Source organism: Paecilomyces variotii (assembly GCF_004022145.1).
Source record: "Paecilomyces variotii strain CBS 101075 chromosome Unknown C8Q69scaffold_5, whole genome shotgun sequence".
NCBI lineage: Eukaryota > Fungi > Ascomycota > Eurotiomycetes > Eurotiales > Thermoascaceae > Paecilomyces > Paecilomyces variotii.
The window spans coordinates 1,444,728-1,470,156 of NW_021167144.1; the positions used below are offsets into that span (position 1 = coordinate 1,444,728).

The following is a 25,429-nucleotide window of genomic DNA, read 5'->3' on the forward strand; positions in this document are numbered from 1 at the left end:
GCAGGATAAGAAGATACTACAAGTTCAGCTCTCGAGTGTACCTAAGATAGCAGGATGATTCTTAGTACCACTACCACCGCAGCATCTCCCAGTGTAATTATATTATTATTATTATTAGTTAGATTAGATACATCAATAATACTAGACGGTTTCACCAGTATCCGGGAGCAGCACTGCTGACTGCCGCCCTCTCTCGAAGCTTCTGGGATACGATCCACCCAGACTCACCCATTCGCCTCCACCGCCCCCAGTTAGCCCGTTTAGCCTTCTTCCGTCTCGATCGCTGGCACCTGCTGAGCTTGCTCATACCCCAACCTGAATCGGATCGTCGCCTCGTCGGCGCCTGGTCTCTTGGGTCCCGACTCCAGCTTCCATAATCAACTCCTTCGCCTCAGTCCTTTAAATGGCGCCCTTACTCACGGCCACCTGGCCCTCTTCTCTCCTCTCTTTCCTCCCCTGACTCACACGATACCATCTTCAACACCCCTCCGACGTCGACTATCTCCTCAGGACTCCTCTCCGTCTCTAGAACACTGTCGTCCGCTATCTCCAGATAAAGAGTGAGTCCGTCCGTCTTCAGCCTCACCGCCAGCAAGCTGCGGTTGGCAAGGGTTCCGCTCTCTAACAGCATATCCAGTCTCTCGCAGATCCTACAATACCAAAACCACCAAGAAATTCCTTGATCTCTCAAAGAGTTAAAATCACCGCTGCAATCGTTACTGCGTCTGCATCTCTTCAGTGAGCCGCGTGGCAGCCCTCCTTTCTCCTACTCGCCACCTGCCTCTCCTCCATACCTACCTACCTACAAGCTATCCAACATGGCGCCTCGCAAGCCTCGTTGCAACTTCAAGGACTGCAAGGAGCCCGCTCAGCGCATCATCGGAGACTGCGGCTTCTGCAATGGCCACTTCTGCCAGAAGCATCGGATGTTGGAATCTCATCTCTGCAGCGGTCTAGAAGACTGCAAACGGGAATCCCACGCCCGAAATGCCGATAAGCTGAACAGCGAACGCACGACGGTCATCAAGGGCGTATAAGTGTCTGCCCCGTTCGGCACTGGCTGGCGACGGGCCCATTTCGTTTTGTCATGATGTTGGTTTTGGACCACGGAGGAACGTCGGATTAGCCGGGTGCTTTATGCCTCCTACGTCGGGGTGGTTCTTTTTCTCACGGGCATGTTGGGGTATTATTGACGGGAAATTTCCCATTTCATATGCAAGGCGTTATTAGGAGGGATTCTCAGAGATATTTTGCATCAACTGCTGGGGTCGATTCTACGGACGATCCCGTCTTTCTCACTTGCGACCGCTGCCTGAACGGCTATTTGGACTATGGGAGCACCACGCATACCTGCGGCATTGTTCGATAGACGGGGCTGCTTTGGATTTCGGGTGTCTGCTGCGATTATTGCTTTCCTGGCGGGCGACACAGCCACTTGGATATAGGGAACTGGACCGTTTTGGATGTGATTGGACTACTACCTATGGAACATTTAGTTGTCGATGTGCATTATCATACCAATAGATCGCCATATTTGGTCGTTTACATATCATTTCTGTTCTAATAATTTCATAATTTCCCTTGGCGTCTATACTCTGATACTAGTAGAGAGTGAGTAGTGAGGTACTGTGATATTGTCACGTGACTTTGTTCGGTTTGGTAGCTGGAGTAGCACATGATTCGAGCAGTGATCTGGCTAATATCGAAGGGTCGAGGTGTTTGCGCAATTGCCACGTAGATGGAGAATATGCATTACCTAGCAAGGAATAGAGTGAAAAAAAAAAGTAAAAGAAAAAAGTTCTGATCGATGACAAAACAAGCGGCCTCGTCCGAACGTAGTTTTTTTTTCAGCAACCCGGAAATTTTACCCTGGGAACCCGCACGGCAGACGTCACCGCGGCTCCGGAACAGCAGGCACGCATCCGTCACGAGTCGTCAGAACTTTCAGCCACCGACATAAGCAAGAAGAAACTTGAGCCCATTCGCATCCGCGTACCTCCAACGATACGATATTCGAAAAAGTGCACTTGAAAAGAAATTGCATATCAAAGTGTGATAGAGAGGGCATCGTTCGGTGTTATCCGGGTCCAATCTTCGGCCTAGAATTGAGGACGTGTTAGTACTTGAGAATAGAATAGAGTATAAATATGGTACGTCGGGGGAAGGGTAGAGTAGATAGTGAAAGGAGGTGTTTCTGTTCTTCTCTTTTTCTCCTCGCTACCACGACCATAACCGTCGAAGTAGTAATGGTGGGGAGAGAGAGGTCCATCCATGAAGGATTGATTGTGATTCATATGCATGCATGAAATTTCATGGATGTCCGAATGATAATCATGATATCAATGATACTTCCAGAAAACCGACCAGCAGACTTGTGGACGGGATCCCAATGAAGAACAGAACAGAATAGAACAGGGGCATAAAGGGGAAGTAAGTAAGTAAGATGAGAGGAGGAGGGGAAGCGTACATGTCATGGTGCTCACTTAGAGTGCTCAGGTACTTGTTGAGCTCCTCGACGCGCTCCTTGTGCGTCTTGACGCCTTCTCGCTTTAGGCGGTCGTTGAGCTGTAGATATCATAGTTAGTATGTGATCTGGCTATGGCAGGCATGGAAGTATTGAAAAAGGGAGCAACACAGTGACTATTATTATCATTGCTTTTTCTTTTCTTTCTTGGAAACTTCGATTTATATGCGCGCAGTCCTTTTTGGAAAATGGAGCCTCAAACCCTGACAAAGAACAGAAAAATCCAATAACAGAGAAATAAAAAAAAGCTCCTAACGAATCGAAAAGGAAAAAAAAATAAATAAAAACGTACCCTCTTCCTTCTCATCTCCTCATACTTCTTCTCTGCCTCCGTCTTCTCAATAATCGGAACATCACCACCTTCCTGTTCCGCAGTCGCAGCAGCGGAAGCTTCACCACTATCCTGCTGACTCTCCGCTACAGCGGACGCTTCTCGCGACGTCTCTGCATGTTCCTTCTTCTCTTTCTTTTTCTTCTTCTTCTCCACCCGACCGCCTTTTACCTTCAAGCCTTTCAGCTTGAGTTTCCCGGCCCCGCTGACGGCGGAGTATTCGTCGCCCGGGGCCATTGATAGAGATCTGGCTTTGCAGGTTCTTCTTTAGGGGAAAAAGGGGGTGTGGTTTCTCTTCTTTGTTTGGTCTGCTTTCTGTAGCAAGATATTGTCTTTAGAGAGACATGTCGGAGATCTGTTTTTTATATTTGGAGGGAGCGAGTCCCTGGTGTTGCATATGGAATTGGAGAGAAGCCTCGCCAGTCGATTTGCCGTCGGAGGCGAGACGTTGCGAGATCGACGATCGGCCAATCAGCGTGCGGAGCGCGCACTGAAAGGGCCGTGCGTATGCGATTACATCTTTGGATACGACGATGTATGAAAAAGAAAGCATAGAGACTGATTTCTAATTAGAGTATGTTTGTCTGTGTATTTTATTACAAGCGTCTCCGGGGGCCACACATACTGTGTGGCCTGGGCGGGTAAGAGAATTTGATGGGGGGCAGAACTTAGAACAGAAGGCAGTGAGCGTGTTAAAGTATACATTTTGGGGCGATCGCGTATTTATATATTTAACAAGGTCTTTAGCCACACATCCTATGTGGCTATCGCCCTTAATAGAAAGTAGTATTTAGCATATAGAGCTTAATAATTAGGATAATATATTAGGACTTTAACGCTAACTACTATAGAGGCTTTAATACCTTATTTTATTTTATAGAATAGCCTATTTAAGTTCTTAATTAAAACCCTAAATATTAGCTATTCTTTCTCTATCTCTTACCCCTAAATATAGAGTATAAGAGCTGTTAATATTCTTATACTAATAATATTTAATATCCCCTAAATCGCGATTATAATAGACCCTAGATTTAACTCCCTAGATTTAATATATTTAATACCGACCTTAGATAATACCTGTTAGATAAATCCCTTAGATTAGAGTTTATCCCTAAACTTTATAATACTAGATAATCCTAGAGCTAGAGCTAGAGCAGCCTATTAAATTATTAACCTATTTAGATAGTAATCTATAGCTATTTTTATTTTATATAGCTATTTTATACTTATCTACTATAAGAATTATAATTATTAACCTATATATATACTCTAGTCTAATATAGAAAGAGGTCTTTAACCCTAGCCTAAGATTAAATATAATATATATAGATGCTAATAGCAGGAATCCCTTATACTTCTAATATTTTTTTAGCTAATATATTACCTATAATATAATAATAGTAAGCTTAATTATTAATATATTATATAGTAATTATAGGGCTAAATCTCTATATTAAGCTAACCCCTAATATTATACTATCTTATTTTTTTTATTCTTCTTATTTTAGAGAGTATATTAGTTAATAAATAATCCTTATTAATTAGTCTAGTAGAGCTAGGTATTTAGAAGAGATATATAGCCTAACTACTTAAAGCTAATTACTAAAAGTAAGTACTTATTTAAACTATAAATTATTAAATCTAAAGCTATAATAACTAATTAATCTTATTCCTTAATACTCTACCTATTTTTACTTTTTTATCTTTTCCTTAAAGATCTTTTCTGCAATAGATTTATTTATAAAATAATTATTAATATTATCTAATTAAGTGCTTTCTAAATTTAAGCCTTTATTTAAAGTCTTAGTTAAAAAGAATAGGCCTAGATAGAATTCCTAGACTAATCTAATAGCTTAAAAGGCTAATAATACTTAGGGAGAAAGAGTATTAGCATATATAGTAGATATAAAATATATCTCTCTATTCTTAGTTAGGGTAACAGATTTTTTATAAAGGCTTAAGAAATAATTTCTTTAAACTACCTAATTTTATTATAATAAAATTATTCTTAAAGATTTTTTTAGAGTAAAATTTTAATTACTTAAAAAATTACTAGTCTTAACTGCTATTTTATAATACTTCTTCTTAATCTAGACTTATTAAATTAGTTAATCTTAATTAACTTAAAAATCTTAAAAAATCTGCCTTTAGTAATAGTTTAATAAAACTATTTACTATTATATCTTATATTCTAATAAACTTAATACTAATCTTATTCTTTTAATATAGGTTATATATATAATAATATATAATATTAATATACTTTAATCTCTTATAGATATAGATATCTCTAATTAATAATAATAATACTTAATTATCTCTATAGATTTTAACTAGAGAACTAATAATAAAAGCTTACTCTTTCCTTATTATTAGCTTAAATTTATTTAGATTAATATAATATCTATATTCTATATCTCTTAAAAGAAGGGCTAACTATTAAAACTGCTTTATTGCTTAATATATAGCTATATATTTAGCCTCTATAGTTAAAATTATAATAGACTTTTATTTCTTATTTAATTAGCTTACTAGACTACTAGCTAATATAAAAATATTCCTTAAGATTAATATCTAATTAGTCTTATCTATTATATAATCTAAGTCTAAATATTTAATAAATTACTAGTCTTAATTTATATTAAACTTAAGACTAAGGCATATAATTAATTATAAATATTTTATAAAAAACTTTAATATCTTAAAATACCTTTTAAATAAATCTAATAAATATTAACTTAATCTGCCTATTATAAATATAATATCTAGTCTTATTAAAATTACTAAATAGATTAAGCTATTAATAATCCTTTAATACTCTCTCTAGTTTATTCTTTTATTTTAAAAGCTAAATAATTTTAAAAAGTTATATCTATTTAATAAGATATTAACTAGATATATTTTCTCTTTATTTATTTTATATTATAATAAGAGTTCTTTAATATAATAAGATTAGTCTATTATTAATATTTAGTTCTTCCTATTTTAAGTAACTTAAACACTAAGAATCTTTTTTACTTCTCTTAAGTTCTTTATCTTATATATTAATCTAAATTCTTATTTAAACTAGTAAATATTCTCTATTTATTTTATATTAATTAAAATATTATTAATATATACTAGGAATAAGATCTCTTTTTTTAAGTACTATAATAAGTATAGATTAGTATTAATTTATATAAAACCTATTTTCTAAAGTATTTTTATATAAGTTTAATTCTAATCTCTTATAGCCTGCTTTAAGCTATATAGAGATTAAAGAACTTTTAATATTATTTCTAATAATATATTTATTCTTAATAGAAATACTATATAAATCTCCTTTTTTAATATTAACTTTATAAAGATATTATTAATATCTATAATATAGTACTTATAATCCTCTATTATAATAATAGCTAGAAATACTTATAATATATTATATTATAAGATAAGAATAAAGATATACTTAAAATTAATACTATATTTCTAAATAAACTCTTAAATAATAAGATATATCTTAAGCTTCTAAAGAGAACTATTTAAATTATACTTTATAGCTAATACTTAATAACTAATTATAATATTAGCTCTTAATAATAGTATAACTACTTTAAAAGTTTTATTTACTTAAAGTATATCTATTTTAACTTTAAATATACTCCGCTATAATTTATTTTAAATAGAGTTATTAATTATAGTATAATATAAGTTTAAGATTAGAATATACTCCTTTACTATATATATTACTATTATAATATTTAATATTTATTCTATATGCTTCTCTTAATCTATATTAATGCCTAGAGATAGGAGATTTAATATAAGCATTACTTAATATAATTTCTTAATATTCTGTTTATTATTTAATAACTTAACTTTCTCTCTCTTATACTTTATTATATAAGGGATCTCTATATAAGATATAACTTATCTACTTAGCAAGAATAAGGGGTTTATCTATAAATCTTTATAATTATTTAGATTATTAAAATAAAAATAATTAAATATTTCTTTTTATTCTATAATTTTATTATAATAAAATATCTTAATTTCTTTTTAATAAAAAACTTCTTTTTCCTTTTAAAGAAAAACTAGAACTTCCTTATAACTCTTCTCCTAATTTTTAATATTATTCTTTTTTTTATTTAAGAATATATATATACTTAAAATAATAGGTTAGGTTATTAATTAACCCCTTAAATTTTTTATTAGTACTATATTTAATAATAATCTTTAGAGAATTTTAAGGTCTAAATCTCCTTTTAATTTATTCTTAAAGAACTTAGCTTAATAAATCTTAATAGTCTTTTTTATATTTAAAGCTTAAACTTTCTACTATTTATTTATTCTCTTAATATATCTTATAAAAATATAAATTCTGCCTTAATCTATTAATTTATCTCTTTATATATCTTATAATAAAGATTCTAGATTTATATATAATACTACCTAATTATTATAGTGCTAGCATAGGGAATAGAATAAATAACCTACTAGCTAATGCTTACTTAATCTAGAAGAGTAAGGTTTATACTCTTTTAAATTATATAAGGAGTTATATAATCTTATAAAAATATCTTTAGCATATAGCTTAATCTAAATTTAAGTTCCTTAAGCTATATTTTATTTATTAAGCTTACTTATAATAGCCTATTTTAGTCTAAATTAGCTAGATAGAGATCTTATAGCTAGTCCTAGTATTAATTATCTTATTCTATTTATTTTAACTTATTCCTTAAGCTTATATTTTAATATTATATAGCTTCTATCTAGGAGTTAATACTATTAATAATATCTGCCTTAATTTTTTTATTCTTACTAACTATTTTAGGGGAGTTTATTAAGTATATTATTATTAGCTATAGGCTAAAATAGTATAATTATTATTATCTAGCATATAAATATATTGCTAGGGCTAAGTTATTTATAAATAAAGCTAGCTAATATATTAAATAGATTAAGGTAAAGTTTTAAAAACTCTAGTAAGAGTTTATAGCTATATAATAAAAGCTTAAATAAGAAAATATTAATCTTAAGACTATTTAGCAATATTAAGAGATATAGCTTAATAAAAAAAAATAATAATATATTTAGGCTATTTTTAAGAGAGATTAAGCTTACTATATAGCTATTTCTACTATAAATATATTTATATTTATATTTAAATTTAAGCTTAGTATTAAGAGACTTATAGCTATTCTAGTAAAAGTATTTAAAATATTTATTATTATATTTTTCTCTGCCCCTAGATTTTTAAAGAGATTCCTTAATCTAAATAAATTTAAAGATAATTAAAAGGACCTTTAATGCTTTATAGCCTAGATTTAAGGAAAGATAATAATTAATTAAAATTAATTCTTAACTTTTTAAAGCTATATAGCCTATATAATTAATTACTTAAAAAATACGCCCTATACTTAAATATTGCTATATATTAAAAATAAGACTTATATTCTTAATAACTATTAAGAGATTTTAAATATCTTAAAGCATATATTTAATAATCTTAATTATATAAATAATATATATAGTAAATTATTTAACCTCTATTAAATTAATAAAGAATTTAGAATTTTTTTTACTAAGTTTTAGCGCCTAGCGCTAAAAAAAGAAATACCTAAAAAAATATTATTTACCCTGCTTAAGTAAGTTATTAATTAAGAACTTTAAGGAATATTATTATATAGTTAGCCCTTAAATTATAAGTATTATTAATTTATTAAATTCTTATAAGACTTTAAGAACTATTATTGCTAATATATTATAAATTAGCCCCTTATTATAAAGACTTATATTACTGTTTTAAAACTTATTTAGTATATTTAGTCTTTCTTACTTATTTTAAGTCTTATCTTAACTATAAGATATAATAATTAGTCTTAGAAAAGCCCTATATAGAAGAGTAAATTAGCCTTAATATAGCTATATAATCTAATAGATTTAAGTATTTTTAAATACTTAGGTAAGAGAGAGTATAGCTTATTATATTATAAAACTAGTACTTGCTTCTATTATAGCTCCCTAAAATATTATATTAAAGATTATTTATACTTAAATAACTGCTAGAAGATTTAGACTATAATTATATATAAATCTTATTCTTAAATTTCTTAGGCAATTTAATTCCTAGACTTATATAATCTATCTCTTAGCTAATCTTTAATAAAAGGAGTAAGCCTAGAGTAAGTTATAGCTAGGCTTAAGAATTATATATTATTTAAATCTTTACTGCTACTATTTATAGAATTAATCTTAAAAAATATCTATAATAATTAAAATTAATAATACTATCTATAATATTAGAAAAAAAGAAAAAGAAGATTTACTTACTAATTTATGCCCTATTTAATATTAAAACTAAAGGATAAAGATTTATAGACTAAGAATAGGCTAAAGATTAAAAATTAAAGCTTATCCCCCTAAAGAGTTTAATTATCCTATATATATTTAATAGAAGAGAACTAAAGGATAAGAAGATTATATACTATATCTAGATAAATATAAGAATTAAAGACTATTTTAAGAAAGATACTAAGTTCTATATTATTTAACTAGCGTATTATCTTATTATTTTAGAACTTCTCTAATTAAAATACTATAACCTATATTTATAATTTATTACTTATAGTATTATTTTTAATAGTAATTATTATTAAAAGAATTATAATATACTCTTAAAGCTAATTAAAATACCTGCCCTATATAATATTTTCTTAAAGGCTTTACCCTAATACTTACTTCTAAGACCTAAAAAATTAGAAGAGAGAAATATAGCCTTTATTTCTCTAGCTGCCTATTTTATCTATACTTAAAAAAATACTTTAATTTTTATAATTACCTTAAAGAACCTAGATATTACTTTAAGGATTAAATAAGTTTAAGAAGAAGACTTTACTTACTTATTACCTAAGAAGTTTAAGAATTATATTAATATCTTTTCTCCTAAGAAGGCTAAGCACTTATTATTATATTATTTTTATAACTATAATATTAAGCTACTAGAAAAAAAGTTGCTTTCTTTTAGACCCCTATATATTATATCTTAAGATAAATTAAAAGTCTTAAAAGAATAGATTAAAAAAAAACTTAAAAAAGAGATTTATTTATTTAAGCTTATTGCCTGCTATATCTCTAATTTTATTTATTAAGAAGCCTAGTAGAGAGATATAGATTTATATAGATTATTAAGCTTTAAATATAATAATTATTAAAGACTATTAGACTAATACTCTCTGCCTTTAATTAAAGAGACTTTAAATAACCTAAAAGGAATAAAGTACTTTATAAAGATTAATATTATTTCTGTGTTTAATAACCTTTATATTAAGAAAGAATAAGAATACTTAACTATCTTCTATACTTAATTTAGTCTATTTAAATTATTAATAATACTATTTAGCTTAATAAAAGTATTAATAATATTTTAATAGTTTATTAATAATACTCTATAAGATTACCTTAATATCTTTTATACTATATATCTTAATAATATCTTAGTATATAGTATAACCTATTCTAAATATATTTAATATATTTATGCTATCTTATAGAAGCTATATAAAATAAGCCTATATATAAAAATCTAGAAGTATAAGTTTATTATCTCTAAGACTAAGTTCTTAAGTATTATTATTAGCTAAGACTATATTAAGATAGATCTAGATAAGGTAAAAATAATTATTAAATAGAAGACTCTAACCTATATAATTAATATATAAGCCTTTATTAGGTTTAGTAACTTTTATTATCAGTTTATTTATAATTTTTCTAAGATAATTATACTATTTATAAACTTAACTTAAAAGGGAGTTCTCTTTAATTAGATATTTACCTATTAATCTAGTTTTAAAGCCTTAAAAAAAGCATTTATTTAAGCCCTAATCTTAAAGCTATTTAATTAGACCTATAAGGTTATAATTAAAACTAATTTATCTAATTATATATTAGCTAAAGTTATATCCTAATATAATAATAAAGAAATCTTATATTCTATTATATTTTTCTTAAAAAAGCTCTTTACTATAAAGTATAATTATAAGATTTATAATAAGGAATTGCTAGTATAATAGGGAAGATTAGTATAAAGAATATAATTAGTTAAGAGATTATATGCTTTTACTTAAAGTCTTTAAAAAGTCTATAAATAAAGTAGAAGAGGAAGAATACAGTAAGAAGATAATACCTTTTAATTATTTAGAATAAAATAATTAGCTTTTTTTTTTCTATTATTATTTAATATTAGTTCAGTATTAGATTATTATTAATTTATTATATTAGTTTATAGCTAAAGCTTTTCTTCTAGCTTTACTTTAAGCTCTAAAGCTAAATACCCTTCTCTTCCTTCTTAATACTTACTCACTTAAAGACTTTATATTAAGTCTTAATATATCTTTCTATAATAAATTAGAGCTAAATATAAAAAATATTAAAATATTAAGCAAAAATAAGAGAAAAAAAAATTAAAAGCTAAGGTTAAGGCTAAAGCTAAGGAAAGAAATAAAAAATAATAAAAAGATAAATAAAATAGCTAAAAAAGATTACTACTATAAATAAAAAGAGATAAATATATCTCTTAAATTAATAGAGATAGCAAATATAATATAAGGCAAAAATATATATTAATAATAAGAGAAAAAAAAATTATTAAATATAAGAAAAAGCTTAGTAAATATAAAAGAAAAATAAAAATTTAGAAAAAATAAGAAATTATTAAGCAAGAACTATTTATTAAAAAATAGAAGAATTTCTTATTATTATCTTTATTACTATTTCTTTAAAAAAATATAAAAAAAAGCACTAATTTTTTTAGTATTAATTAAGATAAAAGGACTTTTAACTTCTTAATATCGCTAGGTCTAAAGATATAAATAGCTTAAGTATCTAAAAATATAAGACTACTAATAATATAATTAATCTAGATTATATTAGCTCTATAAATACTAATACCTAGAAATCTTAGGGTATTATATTTTAAAGGGGATAATATTATTTATTACCTAAGGCTTTTTAAAAGGTTATATAAGGCAAATTAACTCTTAAAAAAAAATTAAATAATTTATAGATTATTATAGCCTATTAATATTATTATAGATAAATACTTAATCTAAATATAAAAAGAAAAATTATTTAAAATTAGTAGAAGCAATTAAATAAGAGTATACTTACTATAATAAATATTAAAGGAAATATAATATTTAATAGCTAAAAAGGTTTAAAAATATAAAATATAATAGCTTTAAAGATCTAAAAGAGTATAATTAAGAATATTAAACTATATTAAAAGCATTAATAATTTTAAATAAGTTAAGCCGATACTTATAAGAAGTTTAGTATCTTTAAGGACTTTTAGAAGAGCTTAAGTAATAAATAATTTAAGAATTAAATATAGACTATTATACTTTATTTACTATTAAATATATTAATTTTTATAAGAAGATAATAAATAAGGTAAAAATAATTAAAACCTTTTATTATCTTAACAATAATAAACTAGAGAAAGATTAAGATATAATAATTTTAATAAAAAAAAAGGTAATTAAAAAAAATAATATATAACTTCTTATTAAATCTAATAAAACTTACTTAAATAAAAATAAGAATAAGATTAAATAATAGAGCATTAAAATAAAGTTAATAAAGCAGTTATAAACTAATTAGTTAATAAAAAAGTTTAAGAAGTTAAAACTATATAATATATAATATATAAGGAGGCTTAATAATAGCATACTTAATGCTAGTATAAATATATAAGCTAGGGTATCTTTAGGATTTAACTTAACTAAAAGATTTAAAATATTTCTAAACTTATATAACTTTTACTGGGCTCTTAATTATATTTAATCTTATTATTTAAAATTAAAAAGCCTCTTAAATTAAAAGCTTATTTATTAGAGAAAAGATTATAAATTTTATTTTAAGCTAAAAGAATAGAATAGAGAAGTTATTTATCTTATATAAAAGAATATATTATAAAAAGAAATTATTAAATAGAGACTAAAGGAAGAATAAAAAAATATTAGCTTAATTAAGTATAATATTTAGTTAATTATATTAAGATAGCCTAGAGATAACTTAAGCTTTAAAAAAGAAGCTAAGGATATTATAAAAAATTACTACTCTATTAATATAATAAGATTAAATAAGCTTTAAAAAATAAAAAAAAAGATAAAGCAGGATTAAATAATTATATAAAAAAAAAACTATAAAAAGTAATTAAATAAGAATAGAGATTTCCTTTAATTAAGATAAACTAATTTAATAATTATTAGCCTTTAAATATAATTAAAAAAGTAAAGATAGTTAAAAAAAAATAAAAAATATACCTAAGCAGAATAAGGATAAAAAAATTATTAAAATAAAAGAAAAATAGAAGTTAAAGAAGTTTAAAATTATAGATAAGTTAAAAGGGACTACTAATATAATAGAGATTATAAACTAGATATTATATACTAGAGTTTAAATATTAATTTAGGACCTTATTAGTCTATCTCCTAATTTATATAAGGCCTTATTTACCTTATAACTATAGTAGGTAATAATAAAGATAATATTTTATAATATTAAAGGAGTATAGTTTAATATCTCTATATTAAATATAGAATATATAATAAACAGTATAGATTAATATACTTATATATTCTTATAATTTAAGCCTCTTAATAAAGATAAGGTATTATATGTAGCTATAACTCTAAAGTTACTAATTAAAATTAATAATTATAAAGAAATATAAAATATTATAGTAAATAGTAGAGCTAAAATTAATATAATATATAGAGATATAGCAAATTACTATAAACTTATTATAAGCTAGAAATTTAGAGGTAATATAATATTAATAGATAATAAGCAGACCCCTTTATAAGTCTTTATAAAGAAATACTTATATAGATAAAATCTTTTTATTATAAGGTTTTTTTCTTTATAATAAATAATAAGATTAACTATAATTATATTCTAGGATAGCCTTTTAAGTATTAAGCATATTTATAGTATATTACTCTATTAGATAAAATAATAAAAAATATAATTTACTCTATAAACTAAAAGAATTAAGCTATTATTTAGGTATTTTTAATAAATAACTTAAGAAATAAATTAAGAGAAGAAATATTATATAATTTATTATCCCAGATATAAGAATTATTAAACTAGAGCTAGAAAAGAATAATAGGCACTAGACTAAGAATAAAGAAGGCTTATAGGAGCTATACTTAATAAATAATATTAATTTTAAAGCAAGCGAGAAAATTAAAAGTAAAGAGATAGAAATATTTAAACCTATTAAATTAAATAAAGGAATTAAAAAATTATAAGAATATAGACTATTTAAAAGATATAACCTTTTTACTATAAAAATAAAATATTTTATTAATATATAATATAAGAAGAAATATAAAAAGATTTATTTAATAAATATATTAAACAGACCTATAATAGCTTTAAGAGGGTTATTAAAATAAAAAAAATTATTAGGGAGTATTATTATAGGAACCCTTAAAGAAGTATAAAAAAAATATATAGAGGATTTACTAAATATATCTAGCTAAAGATATTAAATATTAGGAGAAGAATAAGATTAATATTAGACTATCTAAAGAATCTTATTATAAGTAATAATTTATAGCTAAAAGAGAAAAAACTATTAATAAAAATGCTTTTCGCCTAAAAAGTAGTCTTTATCTAAATTTTTAAAGAGATTAGATAAATGCGCCTAAAAGTTATATTTCTAATTATTATTTAAACTATAGATTATAAACTATAGCAAATAAAAAGCTTTCTAGTATTAAAGGCACTTTATAATATAGTATAAAGAATAATAAAAAAGAGGATAAATATAGGGATCCTTAAATATAGTTAAAGACCCTACCAAAATCTATAATTCTTAATAAAAAAGAAAAATAATAAATATTGGCTAATTAATGCAGTTATAAAAGTTAATTAAATAATAATATAAGATATTAATCTGCCCCCTTTAGCTAATAAGTTCTTAGAAGAGTTTAGTAGAATATTAGTATCAATATTTATAGACTTGTTTTCTAGATATAATTAGTTAGAATTAGCTAAAGAATTACAGGACTTAATAGCTTTCTATATGCTAGAGATTAGTTTAATTTATTAAGCTAAATTACCCTAAGGATAGATAAATATAGTACAGGAATTTATATAAAGAATTATAAGAGTATTAGTAGATAATATTTCTAATATCTATAATATATTTCTAGATAATATGCTGATATAAGGACCTAAGACTAATTATAGGGGGGAAGAGATACTGCTGGGAATTAGAAGATTTATATTTAAATATATTTAGAATATTAATAAGGTATTATACAGTCTTAAACTTGCAGGTTTAATAATTATTAGGGAGAAATTATAATTTATAATATTAAGAATTAAAATAGTAGGCTATATATATAATACTAAGGGGAGATATCCTAAATTAGCTAAGATAATTAAGATTTTAGAGTAGCTACTTTATTAAAATTTATAAAAAATAAGAGGATTTCTAAGAGTTATAGCCTATTACTAAATATAGATTAAAGAATATATTACTAAAGCTGAGCCAATATACTTAATATTAAGGAAGGGATAAGACTTCCTTTAAGGGCTAAAATAATAAAAAATAATAAATACTTTAAAAATAGCCCTAATAATAGTACTGGCATTTAAGCCAATTAATTATAGAGAGAGAGGCATAATTATTATTAATATTAATGCTAGTAATAGTAAATAGGGGGCTTAACTTATTTAAAAAAAAAAAGGAGTTTAATAAGAGACACCCAGCTAGATATAAAAGTGGAGTATAAATATAAATAGAGAGGCAATATAATAAAGGAAAGCTAGAGTATAGGGCAGTATTAAAAATGTTTTATAAATTTTAAATATATTTATATAGTATATACTTTTAATTAGAGGTAGATATAAAAACTCTAATAATATAATTAAATAGGATAGCTATAGACCTCCTTAAGTTAATAATTATTTAGTAGATTGCTTAGATTTAGCTATTTAACTTTAATATTATTTATATATTAGGGAAAAAAAACTTAGTTATAAATAGGTTATTTTAAAAGCTAATAATAGAGCAAGATCTAGAAGAGGCAAAAGATAATAATATAAAAAAATTCTTAGACCTATAATTTTATATAGTTTATTATATTAGTATATAAGAGGTAGAATTAAATAGTACCCCTTAATTAATACCTATATTATATTAGTCAGAAAAGTCTTTATTAATTATAGAATAATTATAAACTATAATAAAACTAGATAATATAAATAGAGGATAATATGCTAAGTTTAAGAAAGAGACCCTAAAATATATAGTCTAAGATAGTGTGCTTTTTTAGAGAGTATAATAAAATCAGCCTTATTATATAGTTATTAATAATAAGAAAAAATAAAAAGAAATTCTTATAGCTTTTTATAAAAAGTATAAATATTATAAATATAAAGTAATCTATTAAAAGGTGGCTAATTAATATTAATAAAAAGGCTTATATAAATATATTATTAGATAGATAAAGATATATAATAAATGCTAGAAAGCAGATAAAGAATATATAAAAAAAGCTTTATAATTAATATTTATTCTATTAAAAAGATTAAAGCTATATCTAGATATTTATAAGATTATACTGCCTAATAAGAGAAAGACTTATATTATAGTATTTTAGGATAACTTTAGCTAAGTTAAATATAAAATCCTTAGCAGCCTTACTTTAGGAGCTATTGTTAAATTTTTATAAGAAGACTAGATTTATTATTAGGGAATAATAGAGACTTTTATTAATAATAAAAGACTAGAGAATAAAACTATAGTTAATATATTAATATAGAAGTATAAGATTAATTATATTAAAGTCTTACTATATAATTTATAAATAAATAGAGCAGTTAAAGTTATATATAAATCTTTTATATATAGTATTAAAAAACTTGTAAAAAGAATAAGAATAAATTAAGTAAATTATTTACTAGTAATAATTTAAATAAATAAGAATATAGTTAAGATCTTTATAGGCTTAATATTATTTAGAGTAATTATAGGATATAATACTATATTACTAATTAAACTAAAAATGCCTATCTAAAAGATTTTAATATAGAATAAGGTTAGGACTATAGAAGATCTTCTACTCCTTTATATATAATAGATAGAGCTCTAAGATTAAGATATAGAAAAGGCCTAATTTTATATTTAATATATAAAAAAAGCTAGTAAAGAAATCTTTAATAATAAAAAATAGCTCTGCGAAGAATAACTAATAGAAAAATAATTTATTTTATTTTATAATATAAAGCTTAAGATATTTTATTTTATAAAACTAATATACTGCTAGCTTAGATTATATAAGATTAAAAAAATCTTTAAGAAAAGATCTTATAAGCTTAAGAAGTTAGATAGTATATCTTTTAGGGACCTAATTTATAAAAATTATTTAAAAGGCTATTATTTATAAGAGGATTAAAATAAAATACTAATTATAAATAATAATATAATATTTAAATAAAAAAATTAGCAATTAAGTAATAATAATAATAATATAGACTAGATATTATCTAGATCAGAATATATAGTTATAGTCTTAATATCCTCCTTCTAAAAATATTAGCTTAAAAAGAGAGAAGTAAAAAGCTAATAATAAAATAAGTTTAATACTAAGCAAAAATACTATAATAGGAAGAAAAGGAGAATAAACTTAAGATAAGGGCGTCTTTTTTTAGGGAAAAAAAGGATTTAAAAATGCCTAAAGATAATTAAGAAAAAAGAAAAAGAGAGATAATTAAAAAATATATGATATTAGCTTAAATATCTTAAAAAAGTCTATAAATAAAGCCAAAAACAGAAAATATTAGATAAAAAATATAAATAATAAATAAAGAATTCTTACCTTATTATAAAAACCTTATTTTTTATATTATATAATATTATAGCAAAAATAACTAGAGACTAAATTAAGCTAAACTTAACTCTATCTTACCTTTTAAATATATCTTTTTACTCAGAAATTATTTCAAAGAATTATTTTATAAAGATATATATTAAAAATAAAAAAAAATATATTAAAAATATAAAATATTATCTATTAAGATAAAGCTCTTTAACTTAAAATATATATATATACTATAGTTAGCAAAATTTATAAGCTTATAAAGGAGATAATAAATAAGGCTAATAATAAAAAAGAAAAGGTTTAGTTTATAAATAATATAGCAATAATTATTTTAAATTTTTAAAGCAGGCATAATAAAATAGCCAGTAATTTTTATAATTTTTTAAATTAATAAGAGCTATTAAAAGAAGTAAGAAAGAAAAAAGTGCTAGCTATTAATAAGCTAAAAAAATTAAAAATATAAGCAGAAAAGAACTATAAATATATTAATAAAGATTATTATAAAGTTATAAAGAAATAGGGCTAGGAGACTATAGATTAAGTCTTATTAATTATTAAAAAATTATACTAGATCTTAGTAACTATAAGAGGATTAGCTTTTAATATTAGAGACTAGAAAATAGCGGCTATATATCTAGCAAGAGTATAAATTAATAGACTTTATAATATTAAGAAATAAGGAATATTAACTAAAAAAAGCCTTTAATTAACTAATATTAAAAAGATAAGAGATATTTTAAGAAAAGCCCTTAGTAGAGAAGGACTAATTCTTTAAAAGCTTATTAATAAAGAGCTATAAAAGGTTAAAATAAGAGTAAAGAAAAATAATCTTTTAGAGGAAATTATAGGAGAAAAAGAAGAATATTAAATAAAAAATTTAAATAAGAGCTTATTAATAGATCTAATATTAGATAAAGGAGAGGAAAATATAAAGGAAGAGGAAAAAAAAAAAAAGAGGATTAAGAGTCTTAAAAAGCTAAAAGGGGAAAAAAAGCTTAAGATTTAAAATAAAAAGAAATAGCTAAAAAAAAGATATAAATATAAGATTAGTATATCTATATTAATAAAAAAGGCTATTATTAATTTAGAAGGCAAAAAAGTATTAAAATTTTTAAAAAAAAAAAGGATTAAACCAGCCGCTATATATTAAGTTTATATTAAAAAAGTATAAAATATAATAGGACTAAGAAGTATAAAAAATAATATTTTTAAAAAAAGATTAAAAATACTTATAGATAGTAATAATAATCTTAAATCTTAGAATATTAATATAAACTACTGGAAATAGTTTTAATAGAGATAGAGATTTAATACTAATCTTAAAAATTATTATTGCCTAGATAAGAAGAAAATTAAAGTATAGTCTTAGCTAAGTAAATTAAATATAAATATTAAGGAGGTTAAAGAAGTCTTATAATAGATTAATTTTAGAAAGATTAACTTAATCTGCGAGCTTTATATATAATTATTAGCTAATATAATTAATATAAAGAAGGATATATCTATAAAAGAAGCTAGAAGAGTATTAAAAGTAATAAGAAATATAAAGCTAGCAATAGTAAAATAATAAAAAAAGGGACTATTTAAAGTAATAACTTATCCTTATAGAAGTTTATTTAAAGAAACTAAATAATCTATAAGTAAAACCTCTAAAGATAAATAAGTAATAAAATCTCTTAATAGAGCCTTAAAAACTAATATAAAACCCTCTTTTTCTATAATAAACCTAAAAGACCCCTTTATTAAAAAAAAAATTAAATACTTAAAAAATATGCAGAATACTAGAATTATATAGTTTAAAGATAATATAGAGGCTAAGCAGATGCCAGATATACTTAATAATAGCTAGATTAAAGGAAGAATAAAGAGTCTTATTCTAGGAAGTCCTAAAAATATAAAAGATAAAGATAATATAAAAATTAAAAAATCCTTATTTAAAGACTTTCTCCCTAAGAAATTCCTAATATTAAGAATAGTTTAACTATTTAGAGATCTTGGGTTAATTAATATAAATACTTCTAATAATATACTAAGTAGCTTATACTATAAAGTCTGAGATAATCTATATAGGGCTAAAGAGTATCCCAAATCTAAATATAGGGATAAAAAATATTTTAACCTAAGTAAAAAAGACTTCACCCTAAATAAGATATAGGACTAATATATTTAGTTAAGAATTATAATAAGGGAGAACTTTAACTATTAGGAAATAAATAGGGTTTTTTAAATTATGCCCTTTAAAAGGAAATTAGTAAAAAGAATATTATAATATACTACTATAAAAGTAAAAATAGCCCTTTATTATAAGAAGGAGGGTAAAGGAATAATAGGGTTTAAAAACTTATCTAAAAATATTCTCTAGAAGATTATTATATAAAATATCTAGATCTATTTAATCTAATTAGCGCTATATAGTTATAATAAATATAGGCTGCAGGTCTAATATTTTAGGGGATATAAGCTAAAAGTATTAAATATAGAGACTGCTATCCCTAAGGAAAGAATAGGCTAAAGCTTTATAGCCCTAAGAACTAGACTAATTATTAGAGATAAATCCAAAAAAACTATAGGCTTAAGAGATATTATACTTAGGCAAAGAGAAATAACCTTTATTAGTAATTTATATCAGCTAATACTAAAGAATTAGAGAATAAATCTTAATAATATCTGTTATTTTAATTATAGGGAGCAAGATAAGATAAAATCTAATTAAGGAAAATCTGGGCCTTTTAATATTTAGGTAAATAGAGTTATAGCTATAGGTAGAGCAATACTTAATCAGCTAAATTAAAATTACTTAAAAGTTAAAATAGAGCTATACTTTATACTAAAGCAAGATATATTATTAATTTAAGATTATCTATAAAAGAAAGAAACTCAGCTTTATAAATTAGAGATTTTAAGATATATATAATACTAGAAATTAGAGTATTCCTGCTTTAAAAATAATTTATAATATTAAAAGGAGGAGATAATATAGACTATAATAACTAAAGAAAATAAATAGGGGTATCTACTCTTAAAGGAGAAGAGGCTATATAATAGGGAGGATTAGTATAAAGAATATAATTAGTTAAGAGGTTATATATTTTTACTTAAAGTCTTTAAAAAGTCTATAAGTAAAGCAGGAGAAGAGAGATAATATCTTTTAATTATTTAGAATAAAATAATTAGCTTTTCCTTTCTATTATTATTTAATATCAGTTTAATATTAGATTATTATTAGTTTACTATATCAGTCTATAGCTAAAGCTTCTCCTCTAGCTCTACTTTAAGCTCTAAAACTAAATACCCTTCTCTTCTTTCTCAATACCTACTCGCTTAAAGACTTTATGCTAAGTCTTAATATATCTTCCTACAACAGTAAGACTTTAATATAGTTAATTTTATACTTTTATATTAATATATTAATTACAGCTTTATTCTCTAATCTTTTATTATTAATAAGAGTCTCTATTACTCTTTAATAATAAATCTAATTTTTTTATAGAAACTTAGCAATAGCTCTTAAAATAAGGCTATTAAAAGTTTTATATTTAACTTAATTAAAATTATCCTAAAGTATTATAATATAAGTCTTTCTTTTATTAGGTAGTATAATCTTATAAATATTTAAGTATAGTTTTAATCTCCTTAATAGAATAAATATTAACTATAAAGCTTCTTTTATATATTCTTTATCTGCTTTTTAATATTTATTATATATCTTTATTTATTTAGTAATATATTTATATAGGCCTTTCTATTAATATTAATTAGCTATCTTTTAATAAATTACTTTATATTTATAATATTTATGCTCTTTATAAAGGGCTATAAGAATTTCTTTTTATTTTTTTTTATTATTAATAACTATATAGCAAAGCTGATTTTATTATACTTTTTAAAAAAGTATACTATCTTAAATTATATACTTTAAGGCCTCTTTCTTAAACTTAGCATACTATCCTTTATCTATATTATCTAATTTTATTATAATTTATAATTATTCTATAATTAATAAAGACTTTTCTAACTAATATAATATAGGTATTAACTAAGGGATATTATTTAATTCTATCTTTTATATACTAGTATAATAAACCGCATAAAACTATAGGTCTAAGAATTCCTTTATATTATTATCTTCTATCTCTTTTAAGTCTTATTTTATTATTAGCTTCTAAGATAATCTATCTATAATTAAATTTTTTTTCTCTAATATATAGATAATATTAAAATTAAATAGCTAAATCTAAGCAATTTATTAAATAATTATTAATCTAGGGAGATTTATAACTATTCTATTTAATTATATTATTAGAGTTTTTATATCTATCTCTAGTTAAAAATATATATTATATAAGTATACTTAAAATTTATAAAATATCTTTAGTACTGCCCTATATTCTAGCTTTCTTTTATTATATTGCCTCTTTGCCTATATCTATACTTTACTTTTATATTTAGCTAGGTATCTCTTATTAAACTCCTTTTCTTTTTAAATAAGTTAAGCCCCCTATTTATTGCTACTAATATTAGTATTAATAATAATTATACCTCTCTCTCTATAGTTAATTAGCTTAAATATTAATATTATTATTAGGGCTACTTTTAAAGTATTTATTATTTCTTATTATTTTAGTCCCTAAAAAAAGTCTTATCCCTTTCTTAATATTAAATATATTAGCTTAGCTTTAATAATATATCCTTTAATCTATATTTAGTAATAGACTATAACTCCCAGAAATCCTCTTACTTCTTATAAATTCTAATAAAATAGTTACTTTAAGATCTTAATTACCTTAACTAACTCGGGATATTTCCCCTTAGTATTATATATATAGCCTATTACTTTAATTCCTAATATTATAAATTATAATTTCTCTTTAATAATTATTAAACTTATAAATTTAAGACTATATAGTATCTTATTAATATTCTAGATATATTTAAATATAAATCTTCTAATTTCTAGCAGTATCTCTTCCCCCCTATAATTAATCTTAGGTCCTTATATTAGCGTATTATTTAGAAATATATTATAGATATTAAGAATATTATCTATTAATACTTTTATAATTTCTTATATAAATTCTTATACTATATTTATCTATCCTTAAGATAATCTAACTTAATAAATTAAACTAATCCCTAATATATAGTGTTGTAGGAAGACGTGTTAAGACTTAGCATAGAGTCTTTAAGCAAGTAGGTATTAAGAAGGAAGAGAAGGGTATTCAGCTTTAGAGCTCAGAATAAAGCTAGAGGAGAAGCTCTAGCTATAAACTAACATAGTAAACTAGTAATAATCTAATACTAAACTAATACTAAATAATAATAGAAAGGAAAAGCTAATTATTTCATTCTGAATAACTGAAAGGTAGTATCTCCTTACTCTCCTGCTTTACTTATAGACTTTATAAAGACTTTAAGCAAAAGCACATAACCTCTTGACTAATTATATTCTTTACACCGATCCTCCCTACTACAATAGAAAACTATTAAGTCCTATAATTCTTTAGCTAACTCTAACTAATTATACCTAGAGAATAAATCTATAAGTATTAATACTAGTATTCTACTAAACTCTTTTAAGAACTTATTAGCTAAAAAGGGCAGATTAGCATCTTATATTATTATTTAATTAACTTCTATAACTATATTAATTAGCTAATATTTATTATTTTTTTTTTATTAAAAATTATAAATTTTAGTAGGATTTTTAACTATATTTAAGAATCCCTATATTTATCCTCTCTTTTATTATTTCTTATACTATACTATAGAGTGCCTTTAATATTAGAAAGCTTTTTACCTATTATAGTTTATAATCTATAATTTAAATAATAATTAAAAATATAACTTCTAGGTATATTTATTTAATCTCTTTAAAGATTTAAGTAAAGACTATTTCTTAGGCAAAAAGCACTTTTATTAATAATTCTTTCTTTCTTAGCTATAAATTATTACCTATAATAAGGTTCTTTAAACAGTCCAGTGTTAATCTTATTCCTCTCTTAATATTTAATATTTTTAGCTAGATATATTCAGTAAATCCTTTATATATTTTTTTTATATTTCTTTAGAGGTTTTTATAATAATATTCCCTAATAATTTCTTTTTATTTTAATAACCCCCCTAAAGCTATTATAAGTCTATTTAATATATTTGCTAAATAAACCTTTTTATATTTTTTCTTATACTATATATTAATAAAATATTTTATTTTTATAATAAAAAGATTATACTTTCTAGATAATTTATACTCTTATAACTTTTTAACTTCTTTATTTAATTTAATAGGTTTAAATATCCCTATCCCTTTATTTTTAATTTCTTTATTTACTCTAAAACTAATATTATTTATTAAATATAGCTCCTATAGGCCTTTTTTATTCTTAATCTAATATTTATTATTCTTTTCTAGCTCTAGTTTAATAACTCTTATATTTAGGACAATAGATTATATAATACCTCTTCCCTTAACTTATTTCTTAGATTATTTATTAAAAATACCTAAATAATAGCTTAATTCTTTTAGTTTATAGAATAAATTATACTCTTTATTATTCTATCTAATAAAGCAATATACTATAAATATACTTAATACTTAAAAGGCCGTCCTAGAATATAATTATAGTTAATCTTATTATTTACTATAAAAAAGGGACCTTATAATAAAAAGATTTTACTTATATAAGTACCTCTTTATAAAAACTTATAAAAGGGGTTTATCTGCTATCTGCTAATATTATATTATTTTTAAATTTCTAGTTTATAATAAGTTTATAATAATTTGCTATATCTCTATATATTATATTAATTTTAGCTTTACTATTTACTATAATATTTTATACCTTCTTATAACTATTAATTTTAATTGGCAATTTTAAAATTATAGCTATATATAGCACTTTATCTTTATTAAAAGGCTTAAATTATAAGAATATATAAATACACTAATCTGCATTATTTACTATATACTCTATATTTAATATAGAGGTATTAAACTATACTCCTTTAATATTATAGAATATCGCCTTTATTATTACTTACTGCAATTATAAAGTAAATAAGGCCTTATATAAATTAGGAGATAGACTAATAAGATTTTAAATTAATATTTAAACTCTAGTATCTAATATCTAGTTTATAACCTCTATTATATTAATAATCCCTTTTAGCTTATTTATAACTTTAAACCTCTTTAACTTTTACTTCTCTTTTATCTTAATAACCTTTTTATCCTTACTCTATTTAGGCGTATTCTTTATTTTTTTTTTAATTATCTTTACTTTTTTAATTATACTTAGAGATTAATAATTATTAAATTAGTTTATCTTAATTAAAAAAATCTCTATTTTTATTTAATTACTTTCTATAGCTTTTTTTTATATAATTATTTAATCTTGCTTTACCTTTTTTTTACTCCTTAAGGCTTATCTAATCTTATTATATTAATAGAATAATAATTTTCTATAATATCCCTAGCTTCTTTCTTAAAGCTTAAATTATCCTTAGGCTATCTTAGTATAATTAACTAGATATTATACTTAATTAAACTAATATTCCTTTATTCTTCTTTTAGTCTTTATTTAATAATCTTCTTTTATAATATATTCCCCTATATAAAATAAATAACTTCTCTATTCTATTCTTCCGGCCTAAAATAAAATTTATAATCTTCTTTTTAATAAATAAGCTTCTAAT

General features: G+C 23.2%; 2 protein-coding genes across 2 annotated transcripts; one reads left to right on the top strand and one right to left on the bottom strand.

Moving 5' to 3' along the window:
- Positions 1-818: 818 nt before the first annotated feature.
- On the top strand, positions 819-1,037 carry C8Q69DRAFT_401876 (hypothetical protein; the record flags this gene model as incomplete). The annotated part of the gene is made up of 1 exon (XM_028627942.1): positions 819-1,037. The coding sequence occupies one exon, from the start codon at positions 819-821 to the stop codon at positions 1,035-1,037; it is 219 nt and encodes a 72-aa protein (XP_028485465.1).
- A 1,040-nt stretch (positions 1,038-2,077) lies between these two features.
- On the bottom strand, positions 2,078-3,092 carry C8Q69DRAFT_507138 (hypothetical protein; the record flags this gene model as incomplete). The annotated part of the gene is made up of 3 exons (XM_028632861.1): positions 2,078-2,099; positions 2,468-2,565; positions 2,817-3,092. 3 exons carry the CDS (start codon positions 3,090-3,092, stop codon positions 2,078-2,080), a joined length of 396 nt encoding a protein of 131 aa, XP_028485466.1.
- Between the last annotated feature and the right edge of the window lie 22,337 nt (positions 3,093-25,429).